Consider the following 27727-nt stretch of genomic DNA (forward strand, 5'->3'; position numbering starts at 1 on the left):
TCTGTCTGTACCCTGCAGGTTACTGTATGGCGCTGGCACTGTCTGTCTGTACCCTGTAGATTACTGTATGAGCTGGCACTGTCTGTCTGTACCCTGCAGGTTACTGTATGAGCTGGCACTGTCCGTCTATCTGCAGTTTGTTGTTCTAAAACACGTGCTGAGGAACCTTTCTCATCTAAAGTCCCGCCCTCCCTATTAAGAGACCCCGCCCCTTGGTTGGCCCCGCCCGAGACAGCTGTCTGGTACAGCCGGTGTTTTTCCATTATTGCCCGATGCTGTTGCTTCACACAGAGAGACTCGGTGCATAGAGGAGGGCAAGACACTGGCTGCGGGGAGAAACTACGCGGGCTGTGACTGCCACAAACGGGGCAACATAAGGTATGGGATGTGACCACCACCCATGGATACTATACAGATAGGCACCTATATTTCAAGCTATTAATGGTGCTCTCATTGCCATCACCCATGGATACTATACAGATAGGCACCTATATTGCAAGCTGTTAATGGTGCCCTCATTGCTTTTTTTATATAAAATCACTGGATATTCTTGATACCCAGAGGCACAAAGCAAGTTATCCTGGTACATCTACCTATAGAGACGATACGATACTGCCAGCTCCACCTATAGAGATGCTGCTGGTCCTATGCATACGTTCTGCCTATAGGGAAACACCTGGAGTTATACAGCCACATCTCTCTATGGTTATATTGTTAGATCTACACATAGAAGTGCATCTCTGATCTAATCTATAATGTCACCTCAATGTATAGAACTGCATCTACAATGCCACATCTACATATATAAATTCATCTGCAGCTATAGAAGTGCGCTTTCGTTATACTATCGAGAGATGTGCTGCTGGTTTGTATAATAGGTGGTATTCTGATGATGCTATACATTTACTTCTACATTTAAAACTCACTGTGTGTGTATATATATATATACGGTATATATATACATACTGTATGAGTTATCTCGCAAACATTATATAAAGATGCTTCTGTCTGAATATATAGAATTATATTAGTTCTAGCTAATGAGCTTTTGCTGGTTCAACACTCATATAGAATGTATGCTTTGACTTGAAATACTACTTTAGTTCCAATACATTTAGATTCTGGAGCTATACTTCTATTGTTACTGTTTTTTGGGGGGGTTCTTCTGCTTGTGTCATATGAGGTGCATTTACAGATATATAGAGATGGACTCTGGTTCTTTAATGTGCCTGATAGATAACTATACTGTCGATTCACTGGCTTTCTATAGGCACCAGGGTGTATAAAGGCAGAAACCGATCTAGAGTTCTAATGGTGTTCATCAAAATATATTTAATGGGTCTATGTCTAACGAACGCAGTAATTAGATACACTAAAATGGACTTTAATAAATCCATGCTGGTCTAACGACTTCTGCCCACTTGTTATAACGTTTGATTCCAAATGTCAGCACAGCCATAGGCAGCTATTAAATACTTTACCACAGTAGCACCAACTCTGAATAATTGGACATATAAAGTTTGGTACACTTACCGAGTGGTATAAGAACGAAGAAAAGGATTTCCAGTTTCACCATCATGAGTGTTGCTACTGCTTCATCTGGAGGAACCCTTTGGAACAAAGAACTCCCATCCCATTTGATTTCTATGTCTATTCTTAAAGACAGCTCCTGGAGTATTTTTTGTATCCTAATAGCTTTCTATAGGATCACCTGAAGGAAGAGGAGATGTCTGATTTAAGAACAATCAACAACGATCTAATATTTGCAGGGTTTCATTAAACAAACCTTATCCTATGGCCATACATTATTTTCTACAAATTCACAGAGAGAAAGAAACTCAATGGAATCTCTACCCAGATCAGGGTTCTTCGTGTAGCAGCACCACAATTCCCATCACACGTTTGTATCTAACGATAGGCTGAGAGTGATTCTTGCTGCGGTCTAGGAACTGAAGAGCAGCAGGTTCTCTAAACCCTAACCTAGATCACTGGATGTGGCACCTTCCCCAAGCACATCACCAAAGGTCCTCTACGTCTCCCATATCACAGAGCCTTTCTCTGTTCAGATACTGCCACTCTCAGGTCCCCTTTTGTGTGCCAGGTCTCCTCAGTTGCCACAATACAGAGGTACTTGCATTACAGGTAACAAAATATGGCACATAAAAAGCAGCAGAACATTAGAACGCAGGAGTTCTATGTACTTTTATATATATATATATGACACTGTTCCTACTTTTCCCAATAACTTTACAACCTTTTCTGACGATTGCATCAAACCTTCACAATTTTAAAATAAGCAATATTAAATAATATATTAAATAAGTAATTTTGGTTACCTCCAAAATCCAACAAAAATTATTGGTATATACCGATACCAGGCTTGGACATTTAGCCTTCATCTATGGTGATCATCTACTGCTACATCTAAATATGATTTCTTTGCAAATAGCAGCGTTCTGACGTTGAGTTGTATGGTGGGAGTCATGGACCTCCAGTAGTGGGTTGTGTGATGGCAGTAGGATGGTTCTGGTGATAGAAGCTGCAAGGTTCTGGTGGTCAGTTGTGTTATGGTAATGGTGGAGTTCTGTTGTTGAGTTTTGTGATGGTAGTGATGGGGTTCCAGTAGCGAGTGGTTTGATAACAGTGGCGAGGTTCTAGTGGCTCGCTGTAAGAAAACAGTAGCAGAATTTTAGTGGTGAGTTGTATAATGTTAGTAATTAAGTTCTGGTGGTAATGGTGGAGTTCTGTTGTTGAGTTGTGTGATGGGGTTCCAGTAGTAAGCGTTGTGATAACAGTGGTGAGGTTCTGATGGCTGGTGGTGAGTCGATGAGGGAGCCCATGTGACCATCGGTAAGGAATTATAAAGTCACCTGTGTTCTTTCCTACACTCTCTGCCTAGAAATAAGAAAGTGCTTTGAAAACGTTGAACTTTCGGAGCAGAATTGTTCCTACGCACACATTGGCATTAGTATGTTCTATTTTGCACGCTATACTCTGTACCCCCATAAACATGCAGAATATTTGGCAGCTCTTGTATAAATTCATCGTGGCAGTTACGTCTGGGTGGCCAAATGTCCCTGTTTTCGGAGAACAGTCCCTTCCTGTAGTCGATGACATCATAAAAATCCCAGCCAATTAATTTTCTTGAATAATAAAAATCCATTAAAGGATATCATTGATATTGAATGTAATAAAATTGTGTGCTTTTATTACCTTTATATCTCAGATAAAGCAAGTTTATTTCCTTTTACTTCCTTTATTATGGATATATTTCTTTGTCTTTCCGCCGGATACAGTGTATACTTCTTTCCCCTTTGGAATTGGATACACAGTGCTTTTAAAAATGTCTTTTAATATAATTTTAATAAATTAGATCATCTTAATATGTGGATTTTATATGTCGTTTGGTTCAGGACACCTGTCAATCATTTTTTCTTTCTTTAATTCTCTAAATTAAGGGTTGCATGTGAGATAAGACATGCGCATTGTGAAGCTCCAATTGCACTATAAATTATACAGGACTGATTTGACCCAAAGGAGAAACTACATGGATTACACCGGATTAAGGGGATTTAAACTCTAATAATGCTTAGCCAGCCAATAGTTGCTCTACATGCGGAGAAAGCATCCTGGAAATGACTGACAGTGATTTGATATTTAATTATCCCCGTGGGAAACGGGACAGGAGATTTCTGGAGTTATTGCGCAAATATGTTTAGTGATTTTCTGCATACTTCTGTGAAATGAAGATATTTTACCATTTGTAATTTTCATGTACGCCGTATGTTTCGAAGGCTTCATTTAGATATTAATGGATTACATTTAGTGAAATTGGCAGTCAGTTTGTGAAATTTCTGCCCCGGTTATTGTGAACTGGAAGTTTCTAGGAGTAACAGCAGCTCAGCCACAAAGTGTTAGACTCACAAAGTGCACACTCACAAAGTGGGTCTGTCGAGAAGCAACATCAGCACAAGCGCTGTGCGTCGGGAGCTTCATGAAATGGGTTTTCAGGGCTGAGATCACTGTGCACAATGCCAAGTGTCGGCTGGAGTGGCGTAAAGCATGCCGCAATTTTTAGAAAATCATGATCTATTTTCACAAATAGAAGAGAATTTGGAAAATAGTATTGGTCCAAGAGAAGATTAAGTCTGAAATGTAGTGATCTCAGAGGTCTCTTCTGTATGTTGGCCCTATAAAATGTGCCTCCTTCAACTAAACACTGAAGGATAGTGATGTAAAACATGGAAAGTGACAGATCCGCTTTAACTAACGACCTCTTGTTATTCACGCCAAGAAATTAAAAGAATCCCCAAGAGGTCATTATGTTAACCTTGGATATCATTATTTTAATGAGCTCTCCTGTGAGTCTTTCATTCTAGTATAAATAAATCAACTTTTATTAGGTGTGTATATATATATATATATATATATATATATATATATATATCTTGTTTGTCTGCCCTGTCTGATAGTTTTTGTATAAATAATAATTTAATTAGGTATAAATACAAGCTTAACCAAGCTTCTACCAATCCATCCTGTTTTTGATCCAAAAGAAGGCATGTTTGGGGTCCCCAATGTTAATAAATCTTGGACGTAATTCCTACAATCCTTTTGTTTTTCCCCTTCCTGTGGACCCCCATACCCAGTGAATCCCATTAAAAAAACTCCTATCTGAGGCATAAATATAGGGTATTTCGTCACACTGTATGGTTATATATTGCTTAGTCTGCCACTACATCAAAGAACCCCAAATTTGGCGAGTTCTGTCTTATTTTTCTTGGCTATATTGCTTACCAAGGAGCCGAATCAGTGGGACTGCGCCGCATTTTAACCCAACCAGACTCTCATGCAATAAATAAAATGCGGTGCAGTCCCACTAATAGAGCTCCTTGGTAAGCAAAAAGCCATGAAACAGGACTCCCCAAACATGGGGTATTATAACGTTCTCTTTGCGCTCCCCTTTCCGTATGTTGTTTTGCTGTAATTATTTTTTGGCGTGCTTGCTCTCCCACCGGGCCAGTCTGCCAGACTTCATGGTGACCTCCACCTAAACAAGCGGGTGTCTTATTAAACCTTTAAGACGACGATGCAGAGCTGCACGGTATTTATTTTAATAGATGTTTACTTTTCTCCTGTAAACAATCACCATTCCCTGGAATCTCTCTCTAAACTTGCGGTCTCTGTCTGTTTGTACAGAGAGCTTAACTTAATACTAATTGCAGGTCTCCATCCTTTTCTTTGTTTACAACTCCGCTCCATTTGATGCTGCTCGCTAATATGGAAATTTTACTTTGCTCAGTTCAGGGTTGATGATAAACAAATGAATTGCAATGGAATCTGGATTAAAGTCTACATTCAACGACAACAATATTAGACGATATTCTTTTTAAAACATCTTGAGCTAGTCTCCTTTTCAATCATGTATAGACAGGATCTTTTAAATCATGTAGTGTTACATTTTTTTCTCCAGTATTGTCTCCATTAACCCCTTAATGAAAAAGCCCGTACATGTTATTAATGGGTTTAGGGACAGCCCATTGTCCTTAAGGGGTTAATTTTCCCACTTCCGGTGTCAGGCTTGCTGGTCTGCATTTACTAGGTGTGTTCCAACTTGTAGTTTCTTTGCCTGATCTAATACTTTACTTAAAATGTATTTGTCTTTTTTAACTATACAGTAGACATGTGAATTTGATTGAGTTGGGATGTAATTCTGTGTTTTTTTTTTAGCATTGTGTGACTTTTGTGGCTTCCAAGAAACTATTACATGTTGCACAATTGTAACATTTACAGTGCTTTTATTTTATGAATTAAAAAAATATTTTATAAGGTTAGAACCCGTATTTATAATGAACAAAGATAGCTGTTTCTTCTGTTAATTTCCATTGACAACGATAAGCATGCACAGGATGAAAAAAGTAAAAATAGTCATTATTGTCACATTAAGCGCAAGAATAAGAATACCCAGAGACTGAGTCATTCCTGCAGCTGAGCCTGTGTATTTCAGAGGCAGACAGAATGTCTCCCCTCCTTTCTGCAAAAGATGTAATAATAATGAATGATGACTCATTCTTGGAGTTAGAATGAAAATGCCGTCTTTTATGTTGTCTTCTCATTCTTCTGCACTCTCTGCAGTTGGTTTGAAAGCATAGGAATCTTATTAAGTCGTTTTGTGCCTTTAGAGTAGCAATGTTGCTGCGGACACTCACGATCGGTTGTAGATTGTATTTGTAGGTTGTTTCAAAATATTGTTATATGAAAATTGCATAATATTGTGGACTATATTGGGTTTTCGGTTTTCATTCATCACCCTTAATCTGCGGACTATTGGAATAAAACCATAGTAGTTAATATCTAATAATGATACATAGTGTATTGCACTCCAGAGACAGTAAAACATGAATGCAGCATTCTATAACGTCCCGTGATTGCTTTCAGCATAGACATGCCATACTGAGCCCTTTAGATACTGGCTCTCGGGAGCCTGTACGTATCTAAAGACAGGGTCTCCTTGCCCCTTCTCACACCATACTCCTTACAATGCAACCTCATCGAGCTTATCCTCAGAATGGGCCTTTTGAACTGTAAAGCCCGGAAAGGCCCAGACATAGGTAGAAGGTCGTGAGGACCAAGTCCCAGGCAGCAAGCTGCGAGAGCCAACAAGGGTGCCTGTGGCAGATAAGGAAGGCCATGCCCCACTACTTGCCCATGCCCCATACAAAGGTAACGGTTGTACCCCTGATCGGGGCACTGGTAATTAGCATGAGAAATTTTTGGCCTCAACTGTTCTATCCCTTTAACTTTTATGTGTTGTCATCTGATGAGGGCAGAATACAAGTAACATTCTGTTTGTCATCATCTTATGGCATCCAGTGGGTAATGAGAATGCTTGCATCCTGTTTGAAGGAGAGGGCTTGTGCATGTCTGAAAACAGACCTTGTCCAATTCCCATCATCAAATGCAATGCTAACCTCAATGTCTGCACAGTACCTTCAAATTAACTTAAACTGGTCAACAAGAAAACTCATGGATAAAAGAACTTCAGTTTTTTGTCACATTATGTTTTGCAGACTCAGAAATGTCCAACAAAGAGAAGCTACAGTGTCTGAAAGATTTTCACAAGGACATTTTGAAACCTTCCCCAGGAAAGAGCCCTGGAACTCGACCAGAGGACGAAGCTGATGGTAAACCCCCTCAACGGGAAAAATGGGCTAGTAAGATTGACTTTTTGCTGTCCGTGGCCGGAGGCTTCATTGGTCTTGGGAATGTTTGGAGATTTCCGTATCTCTGCTACAAGAACGGTGGAGGTGAGTTTCTGTGCTTGCTTGAGCCAGAACAACCAAAGTAGGTCCTCTTACTCCAAGGAAGACTAAGTTGTCTTCACACAATATCATGTGAAGGAGCCCTATCATTTCAATCTCTTTTTGTTTCCATTTAAAGGTGCGTTCCTTATCCCATACTTTATCTTTCTGTTCGGGGGTGGCTTGCCTGTGTTCTTCCTGGAGGTTGCTTTAGGTCAGTTCACATCTGAAGGAGGAATCACTTGTTGGGAAAAGATCTGCCCCATCTTTACAGGTAAGGTCGCTCATTAACAAAACAGTGTCCTCAAGAACCATAAAAAACCATCTCCAAACAAGTGTGAGTTAGCTGTCCATAGGTCACGATTACCCATTTGCTTAGAAAAATAGCTTTGCAGGAAGAATCCGCCTTACTTAGAACACATTGTGACATTTGTTACCACAAACGATCCATTCTAACTTCCGTTTTTGTTAGTTCCTTGTTTATAATGACTAATTAAACTTAAAAACAGAATAAATTGCCAGCGTTGTCTTAAAGTGAATGGAAAAAAAGAAAAGAACAAATGTAAAAATAACCTGCAAGCATTAACCCTAAGTAGACCTTCAGATCGGGTTTCATTATTAGGTGTTGATCTTCTCATTCAGCGCGTGGGTTCATTTTCCCATCGTTTTACTTGTTCCGAATCAGAAATGTTTGAAACTCAATTACCTAAAACTGACTCATTTCCTTTCTGTTGTAATGGAGCGGCTTCTAATAGCATAGCCACAAAATACTCTTATCTGAGCCTTGTTTTTAAAAAAAGGGCGATTTTCTTTAAAAAGAAAATGAATGATCACGTTAGAAAAAAAGGATAAAATATCACAATTTAGGGAAAAAATTTATAACCACAAACACTGTCATGTCTATAAAAATATATATTCCAATTTTCTGTGTGTTAAAACCTTTTTCATTTCTTTCCTAGGAATCGGCTATGCTTCCATCGTTATTGTGTCTCTCCTGAACGTGTACTATATCGTGATCCTGGCATGGGGAGTCTATTACTTGTTTCAGTCATTCCAAAGTCAACTGCCGTGGGCTCTCTGCCACCAGTTGTGGAACACCGAGACCTGCGTGGAGGACACTTACAGGAAGAACAAAACCATGTGGATGGCGCTGAACTCCACAAACTTCACCTCTCCCGTGACAGAATTCTGGGAGTAAGGAATGTTCTTAACATAGAAACATAGAATTTGACGGCAGATCAGAGCCATTCGGCCCCATCTAGTCTGCCCATTTTTTTAAAGACACAGATTTAACAATAATTTTGTTTTTTTTCATATCGTGATTAAAGTAACTTGTAAAAATCCGCGATGCAAGCAACATGCATGAATTACAATAATATAAAAATATTGTCGAAACGTGTTGGGCACACAGGCCAGGAGACATTAAAGTCTATAGGGTTGGGGAGGTGTATAAGAGGAATCGGTAATATGCCTTGAAAGCGGCCACAATGTTTCATCTACACCCAGTAACCCCACTCATCGACTGCATGGTCTCGGCCAAATGATTCTATCCCTCTGGAAAGCCTATTGAAACCACATTTTCCTTTTTCGCTTACACCGGTTTATTGTCTCCATCAGGCACAAAGTTCTTAGCTTATCAAAGGGAATTGATGATGTTGGTATAGTGAAATGGGATCTGGCTCTGTGTCTGCTTCTCACCTGGGTTATCTGCTTCTTCTGTATCTGGAAAGGCGTTCGATCCACAGGGAAGGTAAGAGGTCTTGTCCAGGAGGTCCACACTGCATAGATGGGGGGATCTCATGGGCACATATGGGGTATATTAAAATAGCCTTGAAGATAAATGTTTTTGGATTTATTACCGTTTTTTTTTTCTATATATTTTATCTGCTGGTTGTTGGAATATACGGCTGCTAAAAGTTACTTCAAAACCACACTTCTGGTCTTCTGGTGCACAGATGTTCACAATACAATGAAATTACGCTTTATTAAAGTTCTTTCTGCCAGATTGAGATACCATTAGATACGTACATCAACCCAAAACCACTGAATAAATTATCTGTCACCCTTGTTAAAAAGTCCACATGGAGTCCACCTTATGTCCAATATTATGCAATTTGGGAAAAAAATGTCTAAGACACCTATTAAAGTTCACCTACATTCCACTGAACCCCACAGTCTCATCAGACTCTGTTCGGGGTATCATTTGACCTCATCCATTCATGCTTATAATTGCCTATGTTGAAGTAACTGATAATTACGTTTAGTTTTGTCAATATGCTCAGTTTCTCTCTGACCATATTCTTTTTTTTAATTTAGGTGGTATATTTTACTGCCACGTTTCCGTTCATCATGCTGATTGTCCTCCTGATTCGGGGGGTCACCTTGCCCGGAGCCGCAGAGGGAATCAAATTCTACTTGTACCCAAACATTACTCGTCTGGGGGACCCTCAGGTGAGGATGCCGGATGAGTCTGCAAATGAAGCGTTCCATGTTAAAACACAGACACGTGGCTGACAATTGGCCGTACTTCCCCTGAGAATAAGCCTAGAGAAGCATTTATTGAAGGGCACTTGAGGTCAGGCTTGTAAATTGTGTTGCTTTTTTTCCTTTCCACAAGCAATGATACTATGTAATGTTGTATGAACCAAACGTTTCTGCGTACCCAGTTTTAGGACGCAGAAACAGGAGAGAAACAGAATGAGCCGTTCCTTTGACTCACAAGTTTCTTTTTGCCCAATGTACATTTGATATTATTAATATTGTTAATGAATCCTAGACAAACACTATGGGGAAGAGATACAGTAAGCCATTTTTGTTGTTCTTCTTGTCTTATCCGTTATTAATAACAATTACATTTCTTAATTTTAGCTTTATACATTCAGTCCCTTTTTTCCCCCAGTCCAGCCTTTGAAAATGTGGCACATGAACTAATATCATCATATATTTTATAGCAATTTATCCTTCAATGTGAATCAATCCTGGTGGCTTCTCAAGTCAAGTTCTCTTGTTTTCATAGCGTCTTCCTGTCCCTCCTCGACTGCTGTCTCTTTTTCCGTTATCTTCCTTTTCCTTGTCATTCCAAGCCCCATGTGTCTTCCGATTGATATTCATACCTAGAGGTTTATGTAGGAATACCGAGTAGTACAGAACATATCCCTGCTCTACCTAGCTGCTATCTTCTATTCCTGAAAGGTATGGATTGACGCCGGCACTCAAATTTTCTTCTCCTATGCCATCTGTCTTGGGGCCATGACATCCTTGGGCAGCTACAACAAGTTTAAATACAACTGTTATAGGCAAGTTGGCGGTCAGAGGGAGATGGGCTGGTCTGGGTTTGGTTTTTGTTCATTAACACTGCTCCGTGACATGTGTGTGACTTAGGGACTGTTTGCTGCTGGGATGCCTCAACAGTGGTACCAGTTTTGTGTCTGGCTTCGCAATTTTTTCCATCCTGGGCTTCATGGCACAAGAGCAAGGGGTGGACATTGCAGATGTGGCTGAGTCAGGTACTGTATGGATGATGCTCAGGTGAGCACTGTCACTGAAAGCCAGCAAGGCCAGTGACAGACCTCTGTGTGCTAGGCCATGGTAGAATTGGTTAATAGACCAGAAAACAAAACAGTAAAAACCATGCAGCCCAAGGGTTCTCTTGGCCACTAATGTCTTGCGGGGGAACACTTTCCCTTGCCCCTGACAGCAGATGGGCTCTAGTTTTGAGTTTTAGTTGAGTTTTAGTGGTTGTAGAATTTTCAGTCTGTGTAGCCTTTTGATGTCAAAGGTGACAGGTTGTGGAAAACCGTAATTGTGGCCTCATCATAAAGGGAAATGTTATGGCAGAAGAAGGCCCTGGGGTGGCTTTTCCCACAACAAAGCAAGGGTTTGAACAACCTCCATCCCTCAACTTTGAGTCCACGTCGCATTTCAACTGTTGAAAAAGAGGAGTTATTTCTTCTGGTTCTGCTTCTTGAAGGTGCAGAACATTAATCAGTGGCCACTGTTTCTTATTTCTTATGAGTGACCCTCTTATTATCGCATTCCTGGGTGTGTGGACCTTTGGGTTTTTTAGCTGTGTCTTAAAGTCACATAGATCCAAATTAGGCTTGATGATGATATTTATAGGTTACCTACTTTGTAGGTTAGTTTGCTTACAAATGACACCCAAGTAAGCTCAGGGAATGCTTTGTGGTGGCTATGATAGAGCCTAAAATGAATATCCGAGATCCTTGGAGATATACAAGATCTTCTAGCAATGATGGAACCCAAGGATTTGGCCCCTGCGGGACTTGAGATGGATTATGTACTCCTCAGGCAGTGAGATGGGGTAGATTTGTGGAATGTGAGACTTTCACCTGAAGATCATGTTGTATTTAACATATTTCCAGAGTGACTCGAGTATTACTCTAAACATCTCTCTAATATGTCCACAGGGTCCATCTTTGACATATTTTTGGTAATTTTAGTCACTGGTAACATAACAGATATTTGATTCAGACCTCATTGCTCAATATGTAAGGAGGCCCATATTCACTAAGTAGTCATTCACAAAATGATTATTACAATTCTCTTTAATACTTCACCAGCCAGGGCCCTGGAGCTGCAGTCCATCAGTCTTTAAATATTTATATAAATGCTCTTTTAATTGTCTTCCTGATATCCATATACATGTTTGTTTTATCTCTTGCCCCCTAAAACATATGTCAGAACACATACAACTGTACTCTTCTTTATACACAGAGCACTTATCTCCTAATCACCTCCTCCTAATACACAGACATCAGCACATCTACCTCTCACCTCCTCCTAATACACAGACATCAGGACACCTACCTCTCACCTCCTCCTAATACACAGACATCAGCACATCTACCTCTCACCCCTCCTAATACACAGACATCAGCACACCTACCTCTCCCCTCCTCCTAATACACAGACATCAGCACACCTACCTCTCACCTCCTCCTAATACACAGATATCAGGACACCTACCTCTCCCCTCCTCCTAATACACAGACATCAGCACACCTACCTCTCACCTCCTCCTAATACACAGATATCAGGACATCTACCTCTCACCCCTCCTAATACACAGACATCAGCGCACCTACCTCTCACCTCCTCCTAATACACAGATATCAAGACACCTACCTCTCACCCCTCCTAATACACAGACATCAGGACACCTACCTCTCCCCTCCTCCTAATACACAGACATCAGCACACCTACCTCTCACTTCCTAATATACAGACATCAGCACATCTACATCTCACCTCCTCCTAATATACAGACATCAGGACACCTACCTCTTTACTGTTAAATGGGTTTTAATGGGTTTGTGTGCCTTTCGCTAGTTCAGGGAATCACCTTAAGTGGATTTTAATTTTAATTAAATCCACTGCCAGCTTACCAGCTAGGAATAAAGCACATTTGTGCTACTTTTCCCATAGTATAGTGCTCTTAAAGTAACTTTTATGGGAATTCTTAGCCACCCATTTTATCGCAATCTAGAGTACTAGACCAGAAAAGCGAGATGTATAGTGACTCAAGTACTGAAAGGTCTTGGCCATAAGTAATATATACATTGAGTAGCGTTACGGGGTTCACTCACTCAGACAGGGAATTGCCTCTAGTACCATGAACAGAGCTGTGCTAATTACTGTACCCCCCACTGTACCCTTCCTTTTGATTTCTCTCTAGGTCCCGGCCTGGCTTTCATTGCCTACCCAAAAGCCGTGTCGATGATGCCTCTCCCCACCTTCTGGGCCATCCTGTTCTTTATTATGCTTCTGCTGCTTGGACTAGATAGCCAGGTCAGTGACTCCAAAACAAAAACCCATTTACCAAAGAACAAAACGGAAGGACATAGTACAACTAAAACTTTTTTGTGAAAAAATGCTGGTTCCTTGTGTTCTTGGTGTTCTATTTCCTCTTGGTGTTTGATCCCAATCATAAAACTGAAGAACCCTCCTCTCTATAAATTTTAGTGTATGAAATTAGAACATCATGCAGAAAATAGCAGATAAGCAAATCCCATTGCCGTCTATCAGTCTATATACTATAATGTTTGTTATTCACATGCGAGATTAAATTAGCATCGCAAACATTTGCATTTTTGTTTGCATGTTCCAGGTCCAAATAAATGAGGTTAAAAAGTCCAATCATCCAGATTTTACTGAAAGCAAATATTATTTTAGTGTACTGCTTGCATTTGCATTTTTATTTATTACTAAAATCAAATGTGGTTGCCGGCATCTACCACCAAACCCTTAATGATGTTTTAATATTGTGGTCCCTGTCAGAGCACGCAAAAAAAAAAATATATAAATAGAGTTGTCCGTATAATGGGTGTAACATCTAGGTCCTGACTGTTCATTTACTGTCCGCAGTTTGTTGAAGTTGAAGGACAGATCACATCTTTAGTTGATCTGTACCCATCCTTCCTACGGAAGGGTTATCGACGAGAGGTCTTCATCGCTATAGTGTGCTTCCTCAGCTATCTTCTGGGGCTAACCATGGTCACTGAAGTAAGTGTCATCATCCCATCACAACATCACACCAACCATCAGGAACTCTACATCTTAACCCCTTCAGGACAGCATTTTTCACTCACCAGATTCCCCAAATCCTGGTTTTGTAATCCATCACCTAATATATATGCATATATTACCCCATTTTTAACCAATGTCTAGAATCTAATGTCTATGTTCTTCAGCCCATGGTTGAAGCCTCCTCTCCTTGGCTCCTGTCCTGTTTCATCTACAAATGTGATTTCTTTATATATTTTCTGTTTTGGCCCAGTAAAAGCTACCCCCCCCCATTTCTGGAGTCTGCCCTTATTCTCTTGTTCTCCTCACTCCACACAGGGTGGCATGTACGTGTTTCAACTCTTTGACTACTATGCAGCTAGCGGAGTTTGCCTCCTTTGGGTTGCATTCTTTGAATGTATTGCCGTAGCCTGGGTTTATGGTAAGTTTCTATGGCAACAGCCTATCACTGTCTGCTTGCGTCACATGACCATTAACGGATCCTGGTAAAAATGATGAATGAGGAAACGTTTTTACATGATTAAAGAGTTATTTCCGGGACGGGCTAGGAATGGTGGTTCTAATCATACGTTTGATTACAAAAGTGTTAAATGCAACCTAATGCATTATAGTTTCTCAGCACCTAATATTTGCATTTTAAATGTATATTCATTTTTTTTAATGACAATCATTCATAGTTTATGAGGAGTTAAAGAAGCCTTTAATTATAAAGAGCAATTTAAAAATCATTGAATTAAAGTAGCGCTTTGACTGTAGTGCAGTCACCATGGAAACTGACAAACTGTTTCAACTGATTGCTCTTTGTTTAGTGTTTTGCACCAGAATTGTTCTTTGTAAACTCATGTCATGCAGTTCCCTGCACCCACTACTCTTGCAAACAGATTCTAGTAGCAATATCCCTAAGATTTTTTAGTGTTTAATATTATTATTACATATTTTTTGTTTATATGATGTCATCACAGGGGATTGATTTTTATTTATTTTATTTAAGTTTTTGAGGATGTATTTTTAAGCTCTCATAACAGTTGGTGATTTTGTTTTCTTTGTCTTCAGGCGCTGATAAATTTTATGACAACATTGAGGACATGATCGGGTACAGACCAGGTCCATGGATGAAATGGAGCTGGTGTGTGGTCACCCCACTGCTCTGCGTGGTAAGTCCAACATAGAAGCATTTTCAATATAAAGTTCCAGAACTAGAGGGCATGAGTTAACTTTAGAGGTCATGGAAAGCTGAGGACTAATATGATAAAATTCTGCATTACTGAAGAGGTAGTAGATACCTGGAATAGGCTTCCGGCGCAGGTAGTGCAGGCAAACAGGGCAAATGAATTCAAGAAAGCTTAAGGTGCGGGCAAAGCTCTTCTAAAGAACAACTAAGTAAAAAGTGATTTAAAAAGGACAGACTAGATGAACACAGTTTTGTATTAACCCCTTAAGGATAATGGGTTGTCCTTAAACCCTTTAAAAACAATGCATTGTGAGCCCATACATGTACGGTCTTTGTCATGAAGGGGTTAACACAGCAGAGCTATTATGAAACATATAAACAATATATCTGATCTAGCTCGACCCTATATACAGATGTCCCGCCATCTATAATTCTCTTTATGATCACGATCTTCTCTTCAACCAGTAATTATACTATTCATGTATACATTGATAATATATTCATGTTATGTAACTTCCTTGTATCAGGACTTACCGTATATTTTTTGTACTTTCAGGGCTGCTTTATATTTTCTTTAGCCAAATATACCCCTCTCACCTACAACAAGTACTACACGTACCCTGACTGGGCCATTGGGCTGGGGTGGGTTCTGGCCCTGTCATCCATGGTCTGCATACCATTGGTTGTTGTCTTACGGATTGTGCAATCAGAGGGCTCCTTGATCGAGGTAAGCGGAAGTGATGTCATTATGGCCGATTAGAACTTGTATAAATACATCCAAACTGATTCATTCCTCTGGAGACTCAAGAGGTTTGCCCTGTCCACTGCCCGCCCACTTCCACCAACTTCCTGTCCCCACTTCCTGCCTGCCTAGCCCAGCTTCCTTTCACCAGAAATTCATTAAAGCTCTACAGAAATAAAAGAAACAAGGCTGCGGCCTACAAAAAGTTTGGTTTTTTATTAAGGCAAACAAGAAGATACCACAAACAAAAGTGAACAGTGAAATCTGTAAACAGCACCACCTACTGACAGAACAGTATATAACACATAAACTGTATACACAACAGAATACATGAACACAGCATCTCCATATGTAGAGGGGAAAGAGAGCATATATATATATATATATAGGGCCCAGAATATAGTCGCTCAGAACACATTTGTCAGACAGGGTTCAACACCCACTAGTTTTCAGCCAATCCTCGTCAGTGAGTGACTCCTCACCTTGGGTGGAAACTTTTTGGTTCTGGAAGTTTCTCACCCTTTATTTTGGATGAGGCAGCCATTGTAAGGATGAGTGAGGATTTCAGAAGAGAACATTCATTGATCTGTTAATTCCACCCCCTTTTACCACAAGCCCTAGCTGCTTTGTGAAAGAGTCCCTTAAACCACATACCAACCAGTCAGATAAAAAAAACTGTGAAACCAAAATACCCATTTCCACATCATTTTTTTTTTTTTACAGAGAATCAAGTCAGTCACAGCTCCGAAAGATATAAATCGCTGGGCCACAGACGCAGAAGGATCCACACCTTTCTGTGCGAATGGAGGCCACCTGAAGCCAACCCATGTTATTGTAGAGACCATGATGTGACCATACGCTCGGTCTCCTTGCTTTCAAGGAAGGAAGGAGACCCGTAAAACACACTGTTTACTAACACCATCCTTAGATCCAGGTTAATGGAGATCTCTATTTGCACTAGAATTCAACTGTTCAGCTCTTGTAGAGAAATCTGTATAATAATTGTGTACGCGAGTGCGTATTTTGTAATATTTTGTAACAATTCCTAATGTCTTTGCACAGATTCTCATATCTTGACATTTTAACCGTTGGATTTATAAATATATATATATCACTATATATATTAATCTTCTGTACCTCTTGGATCCAGGTGCTGTCAGGCCCCAGTTTATAGGCTTTTCTCTAAATAATAACTTTGTAGTTGGCATAAAGCCTTGTGTTTTGGAGAACTTTGCAACATTGTGACAGTTTTGGTCAATTTTTAATTGAAAAGAAAAAGAAGTTAAGAGTTATGCACAAATTGATACATTTTGTTAAAGCACAAATCATCTGCATAGCTTTTGTGCTGCGAAAATATACATTGCTTTTTTATATCTAAACAACTTGTATCAGCTATATTCCAGCTTTAATATAAATTTTAAGATGAAAATGCATAATATATACAATTTTATCAATAGGGGATGGTGTCTGTGGCTGCATTGGGAGAGTTCTGACACCTTGTGGTGACTCTGAGCACTGCAGGCTTTGTTACAATTCTGTCTTCAGTCAAGTAACAAAAATATATTTTCCAATACCAAAACAGATCCCAAAACCACAACAATGTTGCGCGCTCCAACATATCATTTGTACCAAGGTGTGTGTGTCATCACTTATAAGAGAGTAGATAATGATGATAATGATGATGGACATTTAATAATGTCTAGGTCGTATGGTTACTTGTAAACATTAAATAGAAAACGCAAAGAAAAGTTAATTTGGTGCCATTCCTGGTTGCTGTTATTCATACTTCAAAACTAAATGATTGAGGTCCACAGCTTTAGGTATGTCTGTTTCTGTATAGGTTATATTAATATAATAATGTACAGAGACATTCTTAAAGTGACAGTATTACAAAAAAACCCTCTATAGATCTCCGAATGCTGCACTTCCATGTGATACCATCCCTTCAAATACCAGTTTTCAGAAACAAGAATTAAATTGTATTCATTTTAATTAAATCTCTAACAAATTTTCAATCTGTGCGATCTGTTCTCCAACATACTAAGACAAAGCATCGTTCTGAAAAAGATTTGGTTTGATAGTGTTAAAAAAGCACACATTTCCTGTAAATCAGTATATATATACTACCGTCTTAACGTTTAGGGTCACTTAGAAATGTTCTTGTTTTTTTTAAAGAAAAGCAAGTTTTGTCCGTAAAAATAAGATAAAATAGATCAGAAATCCAGCGCAGATGGGGTTAATGTAAATTACTGATTTTTAATGGAATCCAGTGGCAAGTTGTGTTCGCTGATCCAAGTTTAATTGTAAAAGCCTAAAATCCTTTGAGATTTTATATATATATATACCGGTATATACTGTATATATATATATACAATCAAATAATGCAGTTTGACATCCATCATATAGAATATATTCAAAATAAGTTAGCGTCAGTTTCTGTTCATGGGAAACCTTATATGTATATATATATAAATTTATATATATATATATATATATATATATATATATCATGTAACACTGTAGTGAAGGGAATTTGTCATAGACTGTGTATTTTTAAATGTCTGCATTTGTAGACGCACATTTAATGTGCCTTCCGATGCAACACAACCCCCCCCCCACCAAAGCCCGCTTCGCAGCGCACTCAATGACACAAGAGAATAAAGGATCTGATTTACAGTGATAAAAATCAGCTGTGTCTTTCCACAAGCGTCCCTTTTGCCAAAAGAAAAATGTTAAACCCTTATCCAAATAGACCTTTGATGTCGACCTACTGATGTCGATAAGCCGGTGGGTTCACTTCTCCCTCGCTTAATCTCCGGTCATAGCTGCCCATGGTGTCCCCATCATATAACTCCTTTGATTGTCACAAATAAACCTAAAGGGTTAATGCAGAGTACCCAACCCTCGCCCTAGGGGTCCCTAACCATTCGCGCATTGATTAATTCTATAAACAGTGTATTTGGTGAGGACCCGAATTTGTTGCGTCTTCTATAGAAGTTTCTTAGCTTCGGTTCCCTCGTATTACTGGATTCAGACTCCCATGGGCCCTAGGCTTAAAGCCATCCAACTAATTACCAGTGGTAATGGACTGACGTGCCATCATCCAATGGCAGGGTCGTAGGCCGTAGCGTATCTTACTTATGGGGTATTTATGCTGCTCTGAATTGGGAGATAAAGTATAATTTATTTTCATATATATATGCTCGATATCTGCTAGCACAGTAATAGTCATTTCTGGTTACGTTATGAAGTCAGACACACAATCGCTTTCCTTCAAGGTTTATTTTCACGCAGTGGTGGGAGCGGAGAGAAAAAAAAAATGATGCATCTGCGGCAGATTCCCTTTAACATTAATACGCATGATCCGGGTGCTATTTTTTATATGTTCAAATCATATCACATATTGACATCTATATATATCTTTTCCAAAGCGTTCCATATCAAGTGTTTTATTCAAGACTAATTTTTAAATTGTGTTAACATTTGTACACAAAATTTAACATCATTTTTAATAAAAATCCTTTTAACTCGCATCCTTAATTCAGAAGACAATATTTTTTTTTGTTACCGATAGCAAACTATCTTATGCATTATGTTGTAAATGTTGCAAAGATAAAAAGAATGTTTGTATTTTGAAAATGTCTTGGATATGGTGGTAGGATTTCCAGTTAACAAGGGGTTAATAAAAATAACCTTCAAGGACAACGGGTTGTCCTTAAACCCATTAAGGACGATGTATTGTGAGCCCGTGCATGTACGGGCTTTGCCGTGAAGGGGTTAAGAATGCTTTATGCAGTATATACCTCGACGCCATTCCTATTAACTATTTAATAGGTTTTTCAGCTGATGAACAAAGAAATCTTGTATTAAGGGTCCACTTCAATGAAATCTTTATTCTCATTTGTAAGATAGCTTTCTCTCGTTACCACTGAAACATGGCTTTTTGCTTAAAAGCATCAAACTTCCCAACAGATAAGACCTGTTCGGCCCCCCATCAACTCGTGTCATCTTATATTCAGGGGCCGTATGCCTATCCCATGCATGTTTAAACCCCCTTACTGTATTAAGCTCTACCACTTCTGATGGGAGGCTGTTCCACTTATCTACCACCCTCTCTGCAAAGTAAAACTTCTCTACATCTAAATTTGATAGGTATGGATATATATATATTTTTTTTAAATCAATGAACTTGATGGATTTGGGTTATTCTATTTATAAAGAGATTACGTGGCTTTTGGTGTATTTTGATATACAAAGGGTTCATCGGTTGGACAAATACGTTCTAAATATATTCATTAAAATTCCTGAGCGCACTCTATCCTGGTGGAAGTAGTAACCGCTTGGACCAAGCTTCTGGGTCTGGTATTAAACTTAACTTTTAGTACAAAAAGGAAAGGAGGAGGACGATAATGTTTTATCAAGAGGCTGTCGTATCCTCTCTCTCTCCTAACTCAAAAAGGATTTTATTTGCATTTTATCGTAAATTAGCAGTTTGCTGTTTTTCTTTGTAATTTTAGGAGCTTTTGTAATCAACTTCAGCAATAAAAACATTAAAAAAATATTTTAAAAACAAATAATTGTGTGTTTCGTTTGTAGTTCACTTGCGATAGAAGTAATATTTCTGGATGTTAGAACAGGTCGCTGTGAGATAATTAAACAATATTAATAATTAAACTGTAAACAAAAAAAAAAAAAAAAAAGAATCAAGCAAATAAAATTCAAGATTTTATTATAAAAAAACAGAATTTGCACAACACCCTCATTTTTAAATACAATTTGATATAGTATGTACAGCTTGTCCAGGACAGGACTAAAATAAGACTCTCCAAAACATGTACCGTAACATATTGTGCTTTCCAGACTAGAAAAGAAAAAACAAAGTTTGTATAAAAATACTTTACATGTTAAGCTGAGTTAATTATATGGATAAAAATATTTTTGTTTCCGTTATGTGGGTAACAGGCAAAGATCATTGAAAATGCATAGGAAGGGGTACAAGGAATAGTTGTTATTATTAAAGCCTTCGGTTAAAATTATTCATTAAAAACCCAAAAAAAGTGGAGCTCTGTACCCACAGATATTGCATATAAAAATACTTTCAGTAGCTATGGCACATATATCGAACATGGCAAAACCGAACGGCAAATCTCGTGTACGTACAGCTCGGTAAGGACCTGGAAACGGGGCATATCAACGGTTCTCAAGGAATCCATGCCTGAAGGAAGGTGCGTCACCTGCGTACAAGCAGGGCTGCCCATTCATTAAGACCTCTTTGCAATTCCATGCAATATGGGTTAAAAACAACCAATTTATATACATTTTCCAAAATGTGGTTGCTACTCAGATAGGGCAGCCGTTTCAAATAAAGAACTGCTCCAACATAGTAAAAATTAGATTTAATCAGACACAGCTAGCACAGACGGGCTGCGCTGGACAGACGTACGGACGTAATGCAATAATAGGGCTGAATCATCAATAAAATTAACCACTTGGGCAACCAAAAATGTAAAAAAAATTAAAATCAAAAAAATAAAATAAACTCATCACATAGCCTGCTGTAACAAAATGGCCTAAACTGTAGGGTCTCAAGGTACAAAGAAAATAAAAACCTGGAATAACACAAAACCCCCCCCCAAAACTCCAAAATTCTATGGGAAATTACGTGTGAATTTATGGTGACATATGCTGGTGTAAAAAAAAAAAAAAAAACACTTCTATGAGTAGGCATTTTCTGAATGTGCACATCTGGCTGCTATAGGGTTAACCAAATCAATGTATAAAGTGCAAGAGGAATAATATGAGATCCATCAAAACAGGAACATTTTATCACATGCAGGTCATGGGAGACAGATAAACAATATTAAAATGTGCAGGAATCGGAGGAAAAAAGTGAAATCCATGAATTAATTGTGCTCTATCCCCGATACACCTTGGGTGACATGGGATAAAAAAAAATATATAATATAATGTGCTTATAAGAAGAGAACGTTTCCTGGATGTCTCGGTAGGGTCACAGTGCCAAGTCTGCTATCAAGGAACAGAATATTAGATTGTTATAGAGGGCCAAGGATGAAAATCTATTTGTGAATTGTGATCAGTGATCAGTGATTGTGATACGTGCAATCCTAACAAGTGCTGCGGGAACAGGGATCGGTGTATCTGTGCACGAGAGGTTTAGTCCAAGCAGGGGACTGGGAATCGGGGGGAAAAAGTGGGAATAATAAAAACACTAAATTTGACACAAGTCTAAAGTGCGTATGTTTAAACAGTACTATACACCCAGGAAAATAAAATATGGAGTGACTGGCAAATTTCAAGATTATTTAAGAAGAAGAAAGAAAAAAGTATCCTCAACTAATGGAGGTTCAAAGAAAGAAAAAAAAGTTTGGGAGAAAATAAGTTTTTTGTGCAATTCTCTGAAAATCGTGGGGGGCGATGTAAGTTGACAAAGAGGGCAATAATAAAATAAAATAAGAAGTAGCACCATGAATTTATAATTTAAAAACCTTCTATAGAAAGGGAATATTTGTGGAGCCAGAGAGCAGGACGGCCCTTCTAAGGCTTTGGTCAGTTGAACAGCCCCGTTACGTTGAGTGAAATGAGGTGGGACCGGCGCGTCCCACGAGTCACAGATGCAATAGGTCTGGACTACGAAAAGTGCCTAAAATATATATATATAAATTTTAAAAACAACAAGTGAGCTGATCACCTGGAACAATTACATAATCAGGACAAAGAATTACTGGGGCCATAGGAAACGTTACAAACGTAGATCATGGAGTGCATAAAAGGTTCTTTTAGGATTCCTCATAAGGTTTTTGTGCTCGTCTTCGCCTCTAATCCTCCATGCCGTATCACTGCATCCTCCGGAAGGGCCAAAGGGGTCCGGCTAATGACGAGGTCGAGCCGGTCGCCTGCGTCAGCAAGAAGAGGCACTGCCAGGCAACAGTCAAAATCCCTGGTACGTACGTGGTTCACCTGTGGACAAGCAGACATGTGCAGAGTTATCCTTGTGGCTCTAATGGCGACTGAGACAATGCAGATGATGAGTGGGAGTGGCTAAGTAGTAGCCTCACCCCTCCACTGAACAGCTCCATCTATGCCACGCCCAGTTTTATATACAACACCCCATTCCCACCTATGCCCAACCCACAAAAACAACGTTACTGAGCAGGGCCGTAACAGGGATATGGAGACAGGCCTGGCACTTTAAGGCCAGTGGCCACCTGATGATATAAGCGCAGCTGACGGCTGGATATGCATGGCCACGCGCTGCGTTTTTATGGCCACTTAGCACGCGGCCGGCATTCCCAGCCCCTGGCCACACGATACAGCACCCAATCTGGCGCGTCTGTCGGCTGGTGGCCCACCTTGCTCAGTGTGCCAGATGGCCAATCCATGCCTGATACAGAGTTCTTATTTTAACAGATTAGGTACAAATCAAATAATTTAGGTCTTTGGGAGGCTGGGATGTATATCGAGCGGATAAATGTCTCAACTGGGATTGGTTAAGATTTCATGGCTCACAGAGGTTAATTATACCACATCCTAGAAGTTTCCATTTTCAAGATCCTTAAAACTTTCTGGTATATTTTGATAAATCATAAATCGTACATTAACACCCAAAGGGCAGATATATACACGCGGTTACCTGCAAGATTCTATCATATTGCTGCAGCCCACTCCTGTCGGCGGGACCCCCAGGCCGAATCATATTCACATAGACTCCTTTCTCCAGGAGACCATCTGAGACACTGAAGCCAAAGTCATCATTCTCCAGGTCTTTCATGACAGTTACCTGCGACACACAGAGCCAGTCAATATTCATCTTATTAATACGGCTATATACATTTCTGTATATAATTAGAGGCAGTTCTTCCAAAAAGAAAAAAAAACACAGGCCAGCCATGGGGGTCTGATATCTCCACCCTGGGGGTCTGGCTGCTCCCGTACCTAATACTCAACTTATATTATTCTTTGGCAGAACCAACACCTTCTCCATTGCCGACTATTTAAACCATGTTTGCTTGTTCACATAGTATATACTTTGTGTGAAATGCATCCCGTGCAGAAGCTGTAACAGTATGTCATTAGTCTATCAGCAGTTAACGTCTTTTAGATTTTTTTATGGTGCTTTATAATATTAAATGTTATTTCACTAGTTTTATGTCTGGTTCACCAATTCCCCCGCAAAGCCAACATACTGAATCCAAATTAAGCATGAATAAATTACACATCTACAGATCCATGTGTTTTTGGAGGCATGAATTGTAGCAGCGTCAGGTTCCTTACTTTGAGTAGTTCGGTAGTGGAAGACTCCTCCTGGATCTCTTTTTTTTGGCTTTTTAGGTCTTGATTGAGCTTGTTTGTTGGGGGGCTATTACTATAGCGGCGGTGGATTCCCTTCCTATGGCTTGAGTTTTCAAAAGGCAGTTTGCTGTTATCAAGGCCCAAAGTCTGCACGTTGCCCGTCATAATGGATGCCTGCAAATTAACGGTAACCAGTACCAAAATGAATTTATATATCGATATATATATATATACAATTGTTACTGTAAGTTAAATTATCGTATTTTCTACTCGTTATGTCCCGTTTAGCCATTGTACAGCACTGCAGAGTATGATGGTGCTATAATAATTACTGTGACTCGTAGTTCCGTGTGTTTTCCCATAGTACAACATTGAGCTAGAGGGTGTTGTGAATTTAAGAACTATCCCAAATTATAACGAAGGAAAAGCTGGCAGGTGGATCACTATTGTTAAAGCACAGATTTTGGGAGAAACATCAGAAGTTTGACCAGCCCGGAAATTTACCTCAATTTCCCTCAAAAGCTCGGACTGCCCACAGGTCTCCAAGTCTTCCAGTGCCTCTCCAAAAACACGCCAGAAACTGTCATCGTGGTCTGTGTCTAAGCCGTTTGGTTGACTTGGGAATCTGTTAAACCAAACATGGTGAGCCCTCAGGACCATCTTCTGCCCAACACTCCAAACTCTTATGGAGTCTTCTTACACGAAAGTACAACACCATGAGCGTCCAGGGGATGCCCCTCTCCTAATGACAAGTTTATGCATTCAATCTCCGAGAAAGGGGGCAAAGGAATCATATTGGGGATTTTACAAAACAGGTGGAGAGGACAACATTCAAGCGCCTGAGTGGCAGAGGGGCGAGCAATGCATTGCTCACAAATCAGGGATTTGAAAAGGTAAAAGATGTGCTAATGATGACAGAGAGAAATGAAAGGGGAAAACAAAAAATAAAAAAAAAGTGGAAGAACGTTGGAGGAAGTTACAAAAATAGAAGGTCCCCAGAAGCTTTTTTAGTACGGGAGGATGGGTGATGGGAAACGGTTCAAAGCTGAGACATAGAACACCTGGGGAAAGAGAGAAAACACAGAGAGAGAGGAGAACAGACAAGGTGAGAAAACAATGGGAAAGAGAAGAGTTGTAAGTATCTTTGAAGGGTTGTTGGGGGAAGAGGGTGGAAGACAAAACAACAGACAAAATAGCCAACGAATGGTGGCCATTCATCATAAAGGTCATCATGGTGGGAGCCTTCTCTCAACATTTACTCTACTTCTAGTTAATCACAGCCTAATTTCTAGGCCGATATTGGAGATTATTAATGTCTCCTACGGTGTCCATGGTTGAAAAGCTCATAACTCTTATCTTTAGTTGATTGGTTGAGGGTTTTCTTAATGATTATGTCACAGACAAGGACTGGACACATATTGGTTGATTCTTTAAGAGAAGTAGTGGGTAGGCCATGGATTGACTTGGCCTCTTTGATGCTGAGAGAAGATGTCACAGTCTCTGGAGATGGGGCACTGAACCATTGAGGGTGAGGAACGTTCTATTTCGCAGACAAATGATACAGATAACCTCCATTGGTCATAAAGAAAACCAAAAGTAAAATAGAAGGCAGGGAATATGCAGAACATGCAAAGAATGATCAAAAGTGCATAGCCGCTAATAAAGCACACAGGCAGCGCCATCGTTTTTGGATACTCTAGATTCGCTCATTAATTTTATAAGGGATGTGATGACATTTTCATTAATGGAATGCTTCTTAAAGCACGATGTACACAGTTCTTCAATAATCCTGTTACATACCGCGCAGGCTTCTCCCACTCCTCCTCATTATAACTTCCATCCAGAAAGGGGTAACTCTTTCTGTGCTCCACAGGAGGGGTTCCAATTTTATGACGGGCTGTCCTCCATTCGTGAGGATGTAGGGAGATACCGACAGCCTGGTGAACATAGTTACCTGCAGAGGGACAAAATCCTAGGTTAAAAACATTATGCAAAATTAATTTGCCCCCCCCCCCCGAAGTCTCTAAAAGCTTCCAACTTCTTTAAAATAAGTGCAGTTTATTTTTACAATTATATTCTGATTTAAGTAATTCATTGAAATTAAGGTTTAAAAAAATGCCCTCCTCACCGACTGCTTCTGTATGTCATCTTGTTATGTTATATACGAATTGTTATGTCCTGTCTACCCTTCGTTATGAGGTTGTAAATAAAATGTGATTCTGGTGCGAAAGAGGTCTTGGCTCCATAACAGTGAATGGAATATTCCTACTAACTGAGCCATAGAGGGGGAAGAGGACCACTCAGTTTCTCAGACATGGCCCACAGCTTTTCTATATATCAAAGACCAGGTCTCTCACCTTGGCTTCCATAACCTGCATCAATACCAGATCCATCCCAGGACTCCAGCGCACTGTCCACGCTAGGGATGGTAGTCGAGTAGATCTCAGACAGTTTGCTGGTCTTTTGAGAGTCGGTAAGGTCATCTTCTGGGTCGCTCCCTTCATTCAAACCATCAGACATCTTCTGGGAGTTTGTGCCTGGAAGACAGGTCCAGCCGTTACACAAGCCACGTTTATACGGAGAAAGGCTGCATGACCACAACAGGAAAACTGTTCTCTATTTAAAACAATTACAAGGAGAATTAAATGATAAATCTGCTCAATGTGTTGGATCGCTTCATGCTTTGGTTTCTACAAGAAACAGCTTCATAAAGACATAATATTGCTACTGAAGCCACTGTTTTTGGGATATTTTTTTCTGAGTGGCGTGAAACATGTTCTGATTTCTATCTTTTTAAACAGTTACATTTCAAAAATAAAGTTAGTCGGCCTTAATCGTTAAGAACATTTTGAACTTCTAGGGTAAGATTTAGTTTTAGCCCAATGAGTAGAAGAAAAGCGCTCCCATTGAAATCAAGTGCATACAATGGCTGTTGTGTCCCTTTAAGGAGACCGTAATGTTCCACCTCTATCCATAACCATAGGCTTCTCACCACTAGCCAGAGACAAATGACCCGGAACCTTTTTGTTAAGCCAACGTAATGATTCAAGGTCCTACAGGCACCAATAGTAATAATCCCTCTATGATCTGTCCTACTCACGCTCTGCCTGTTTCTTTATTTTGAGGGTCACGGTTTCTCCCGCCATCTGCAGCAGGTGGATGGCTTCGCTCAACGGCTTTCCCTTCAAGCTCACATTATTAATCGCAAGAATACGATCCCCAATGTGAATGGCTCCAGTCCTATAATTGAACAAAAACAGTGACAGTGGGCAAAAATACAATGGAAAAGCAGGATTTTAAGTACGGCTCCATAGCTGCAGTCCTGGAAGACCAATGGCCAACCAGAAGTTAAAGAGCCTTCATACATAGGCACACAAAACAAAAACATTACAAGCTATAGGTAGTTTTAATAGATTAATTTCTGATAAAAGCTTTCGCCTTTAAAATCCAAGACTGGAAAGATGCTTTCATCCACAACAAGAAAGGTATTTTTAGTGGTCTGGAATGTAACTAAAGAAAGCATCCCGCTCAAAAAGAATTTAATTGTGGACATTTCCAGGCACCACTAGGTGTCACTGTAGCACAACAGATCACAATCGGACTGGCATCTAGAACCCCGATGGAACCTTAAAAAGGTGTTTTTGTGGCACATGAGAGAGT

General features: G+C 39.6%; 2 protein-coding genes across 4 annotated transcripts in view; one reads left to right on the forward strand and one right to left on the reverse strand.

Moving 5' to 3' along the window:
* The first annotated feature begins 343 nt into the window (after positions 1–343).
* Positions 344–17038, forward strand: SLC6A6 (solute carrier family 6 member 6). Its single transcript, XM_053470361.1, has 14 exons — positions 344–378; positions 7071–7307; positions 7441–7575; positions 8261–8495; positions 8919–9051; positions 9618–9752; positions 10494–10597; positions 10683–10807; positions 12997–13109; positions 13686–13823; positions 14163–14265; positions 14898–14998; positions 15572–15742; positions 16481–17038. The coding sequence occupies exons 2-14, from the start codon at positions 7079–7081 to the stop codon at positions 16607–16609; spliced, it is 1851 nt and encodes a 616-aa protein (XP_053326336.1). The 5' UTR covers positions 344–378; positions 7071–7078; the 3' UTR covers positions 16610–17038.
* Positions 17039–22291: 5253 nt separating this feature from the next.
* GRIP2 (glutamate receptor interacting protein 2) overlaps positions 22292–27727 on the reverse strand; it is a 95149-nt gene continuing 89713 nt past the window's right edge. For all 3 annotated transcript variants that reach the window (XM_053469247.1, XM_053469249.1, XM_053469248.1), the window contains 7 exons: positions 27168–27307; positions 26425–26604; positions 25868–26021; positions 24572–24692; positions 24050–24241; positions 23409–23555; positions 22292–22735 (listed from right to left, as the gene is read on the reverse strand). In XM_053469247.1, the coding sequence (XP_053325222.1) occupies positions 22565–22735; positions 23409–23555; positions 24050–24241; positions 24572–24692; positions 25868–26021; positions 26425–26604; positions 27168–27307 (1105 nt within the window). In that variant the 3' untranslated portion in view covers positions 22292–22564. The remainder of the gene's footprint in view (positions 22736–23408; positions 23556–24049; positions 24242–24571; positions 24693–25867; positions 26022–26424; positions 26605–27167; positions 27308–27727) is intronic.

This window comes from Spea bombifrons, chromosome 6 (assembly GCF_027358695.1).
Source record: "Spea bombifrons isolate aSpeBom1 chromosome 6, aSpeBom1.2.pri, whole genome shotgun sequence".
Lineage (NCBI taxonomy): Eukaryota > Metazoa > Chordata > Amphibia > Anura > Pelobatidae > Spea > Spea bombifrons.

Bases quoted from the DNA above. Each gene is read 5' to 3' on its own strand.
- SLC6A6 (XM_053470361.1), top strand. From the start codon at position 7,079: ATGTCCAACAAAGAGAAGCTACAGTGTCTGAAAGATTTTCACAAGGAC. The intron at 13,824-14,162 runs GTAAGTGTCATC...CACTCCACACAG, and splicing joins GGCTAACCATGGTCACTGAA to GGTGGCATGTACGTGTTTCA. The intron at 14,266-14,897 runs GTAAGTTTCTAT...CTTTGTCTTCAG, and splicing joins TGCCGTAGCCTGGGTTTATG to GCGCTGATAAATTTTATGAC.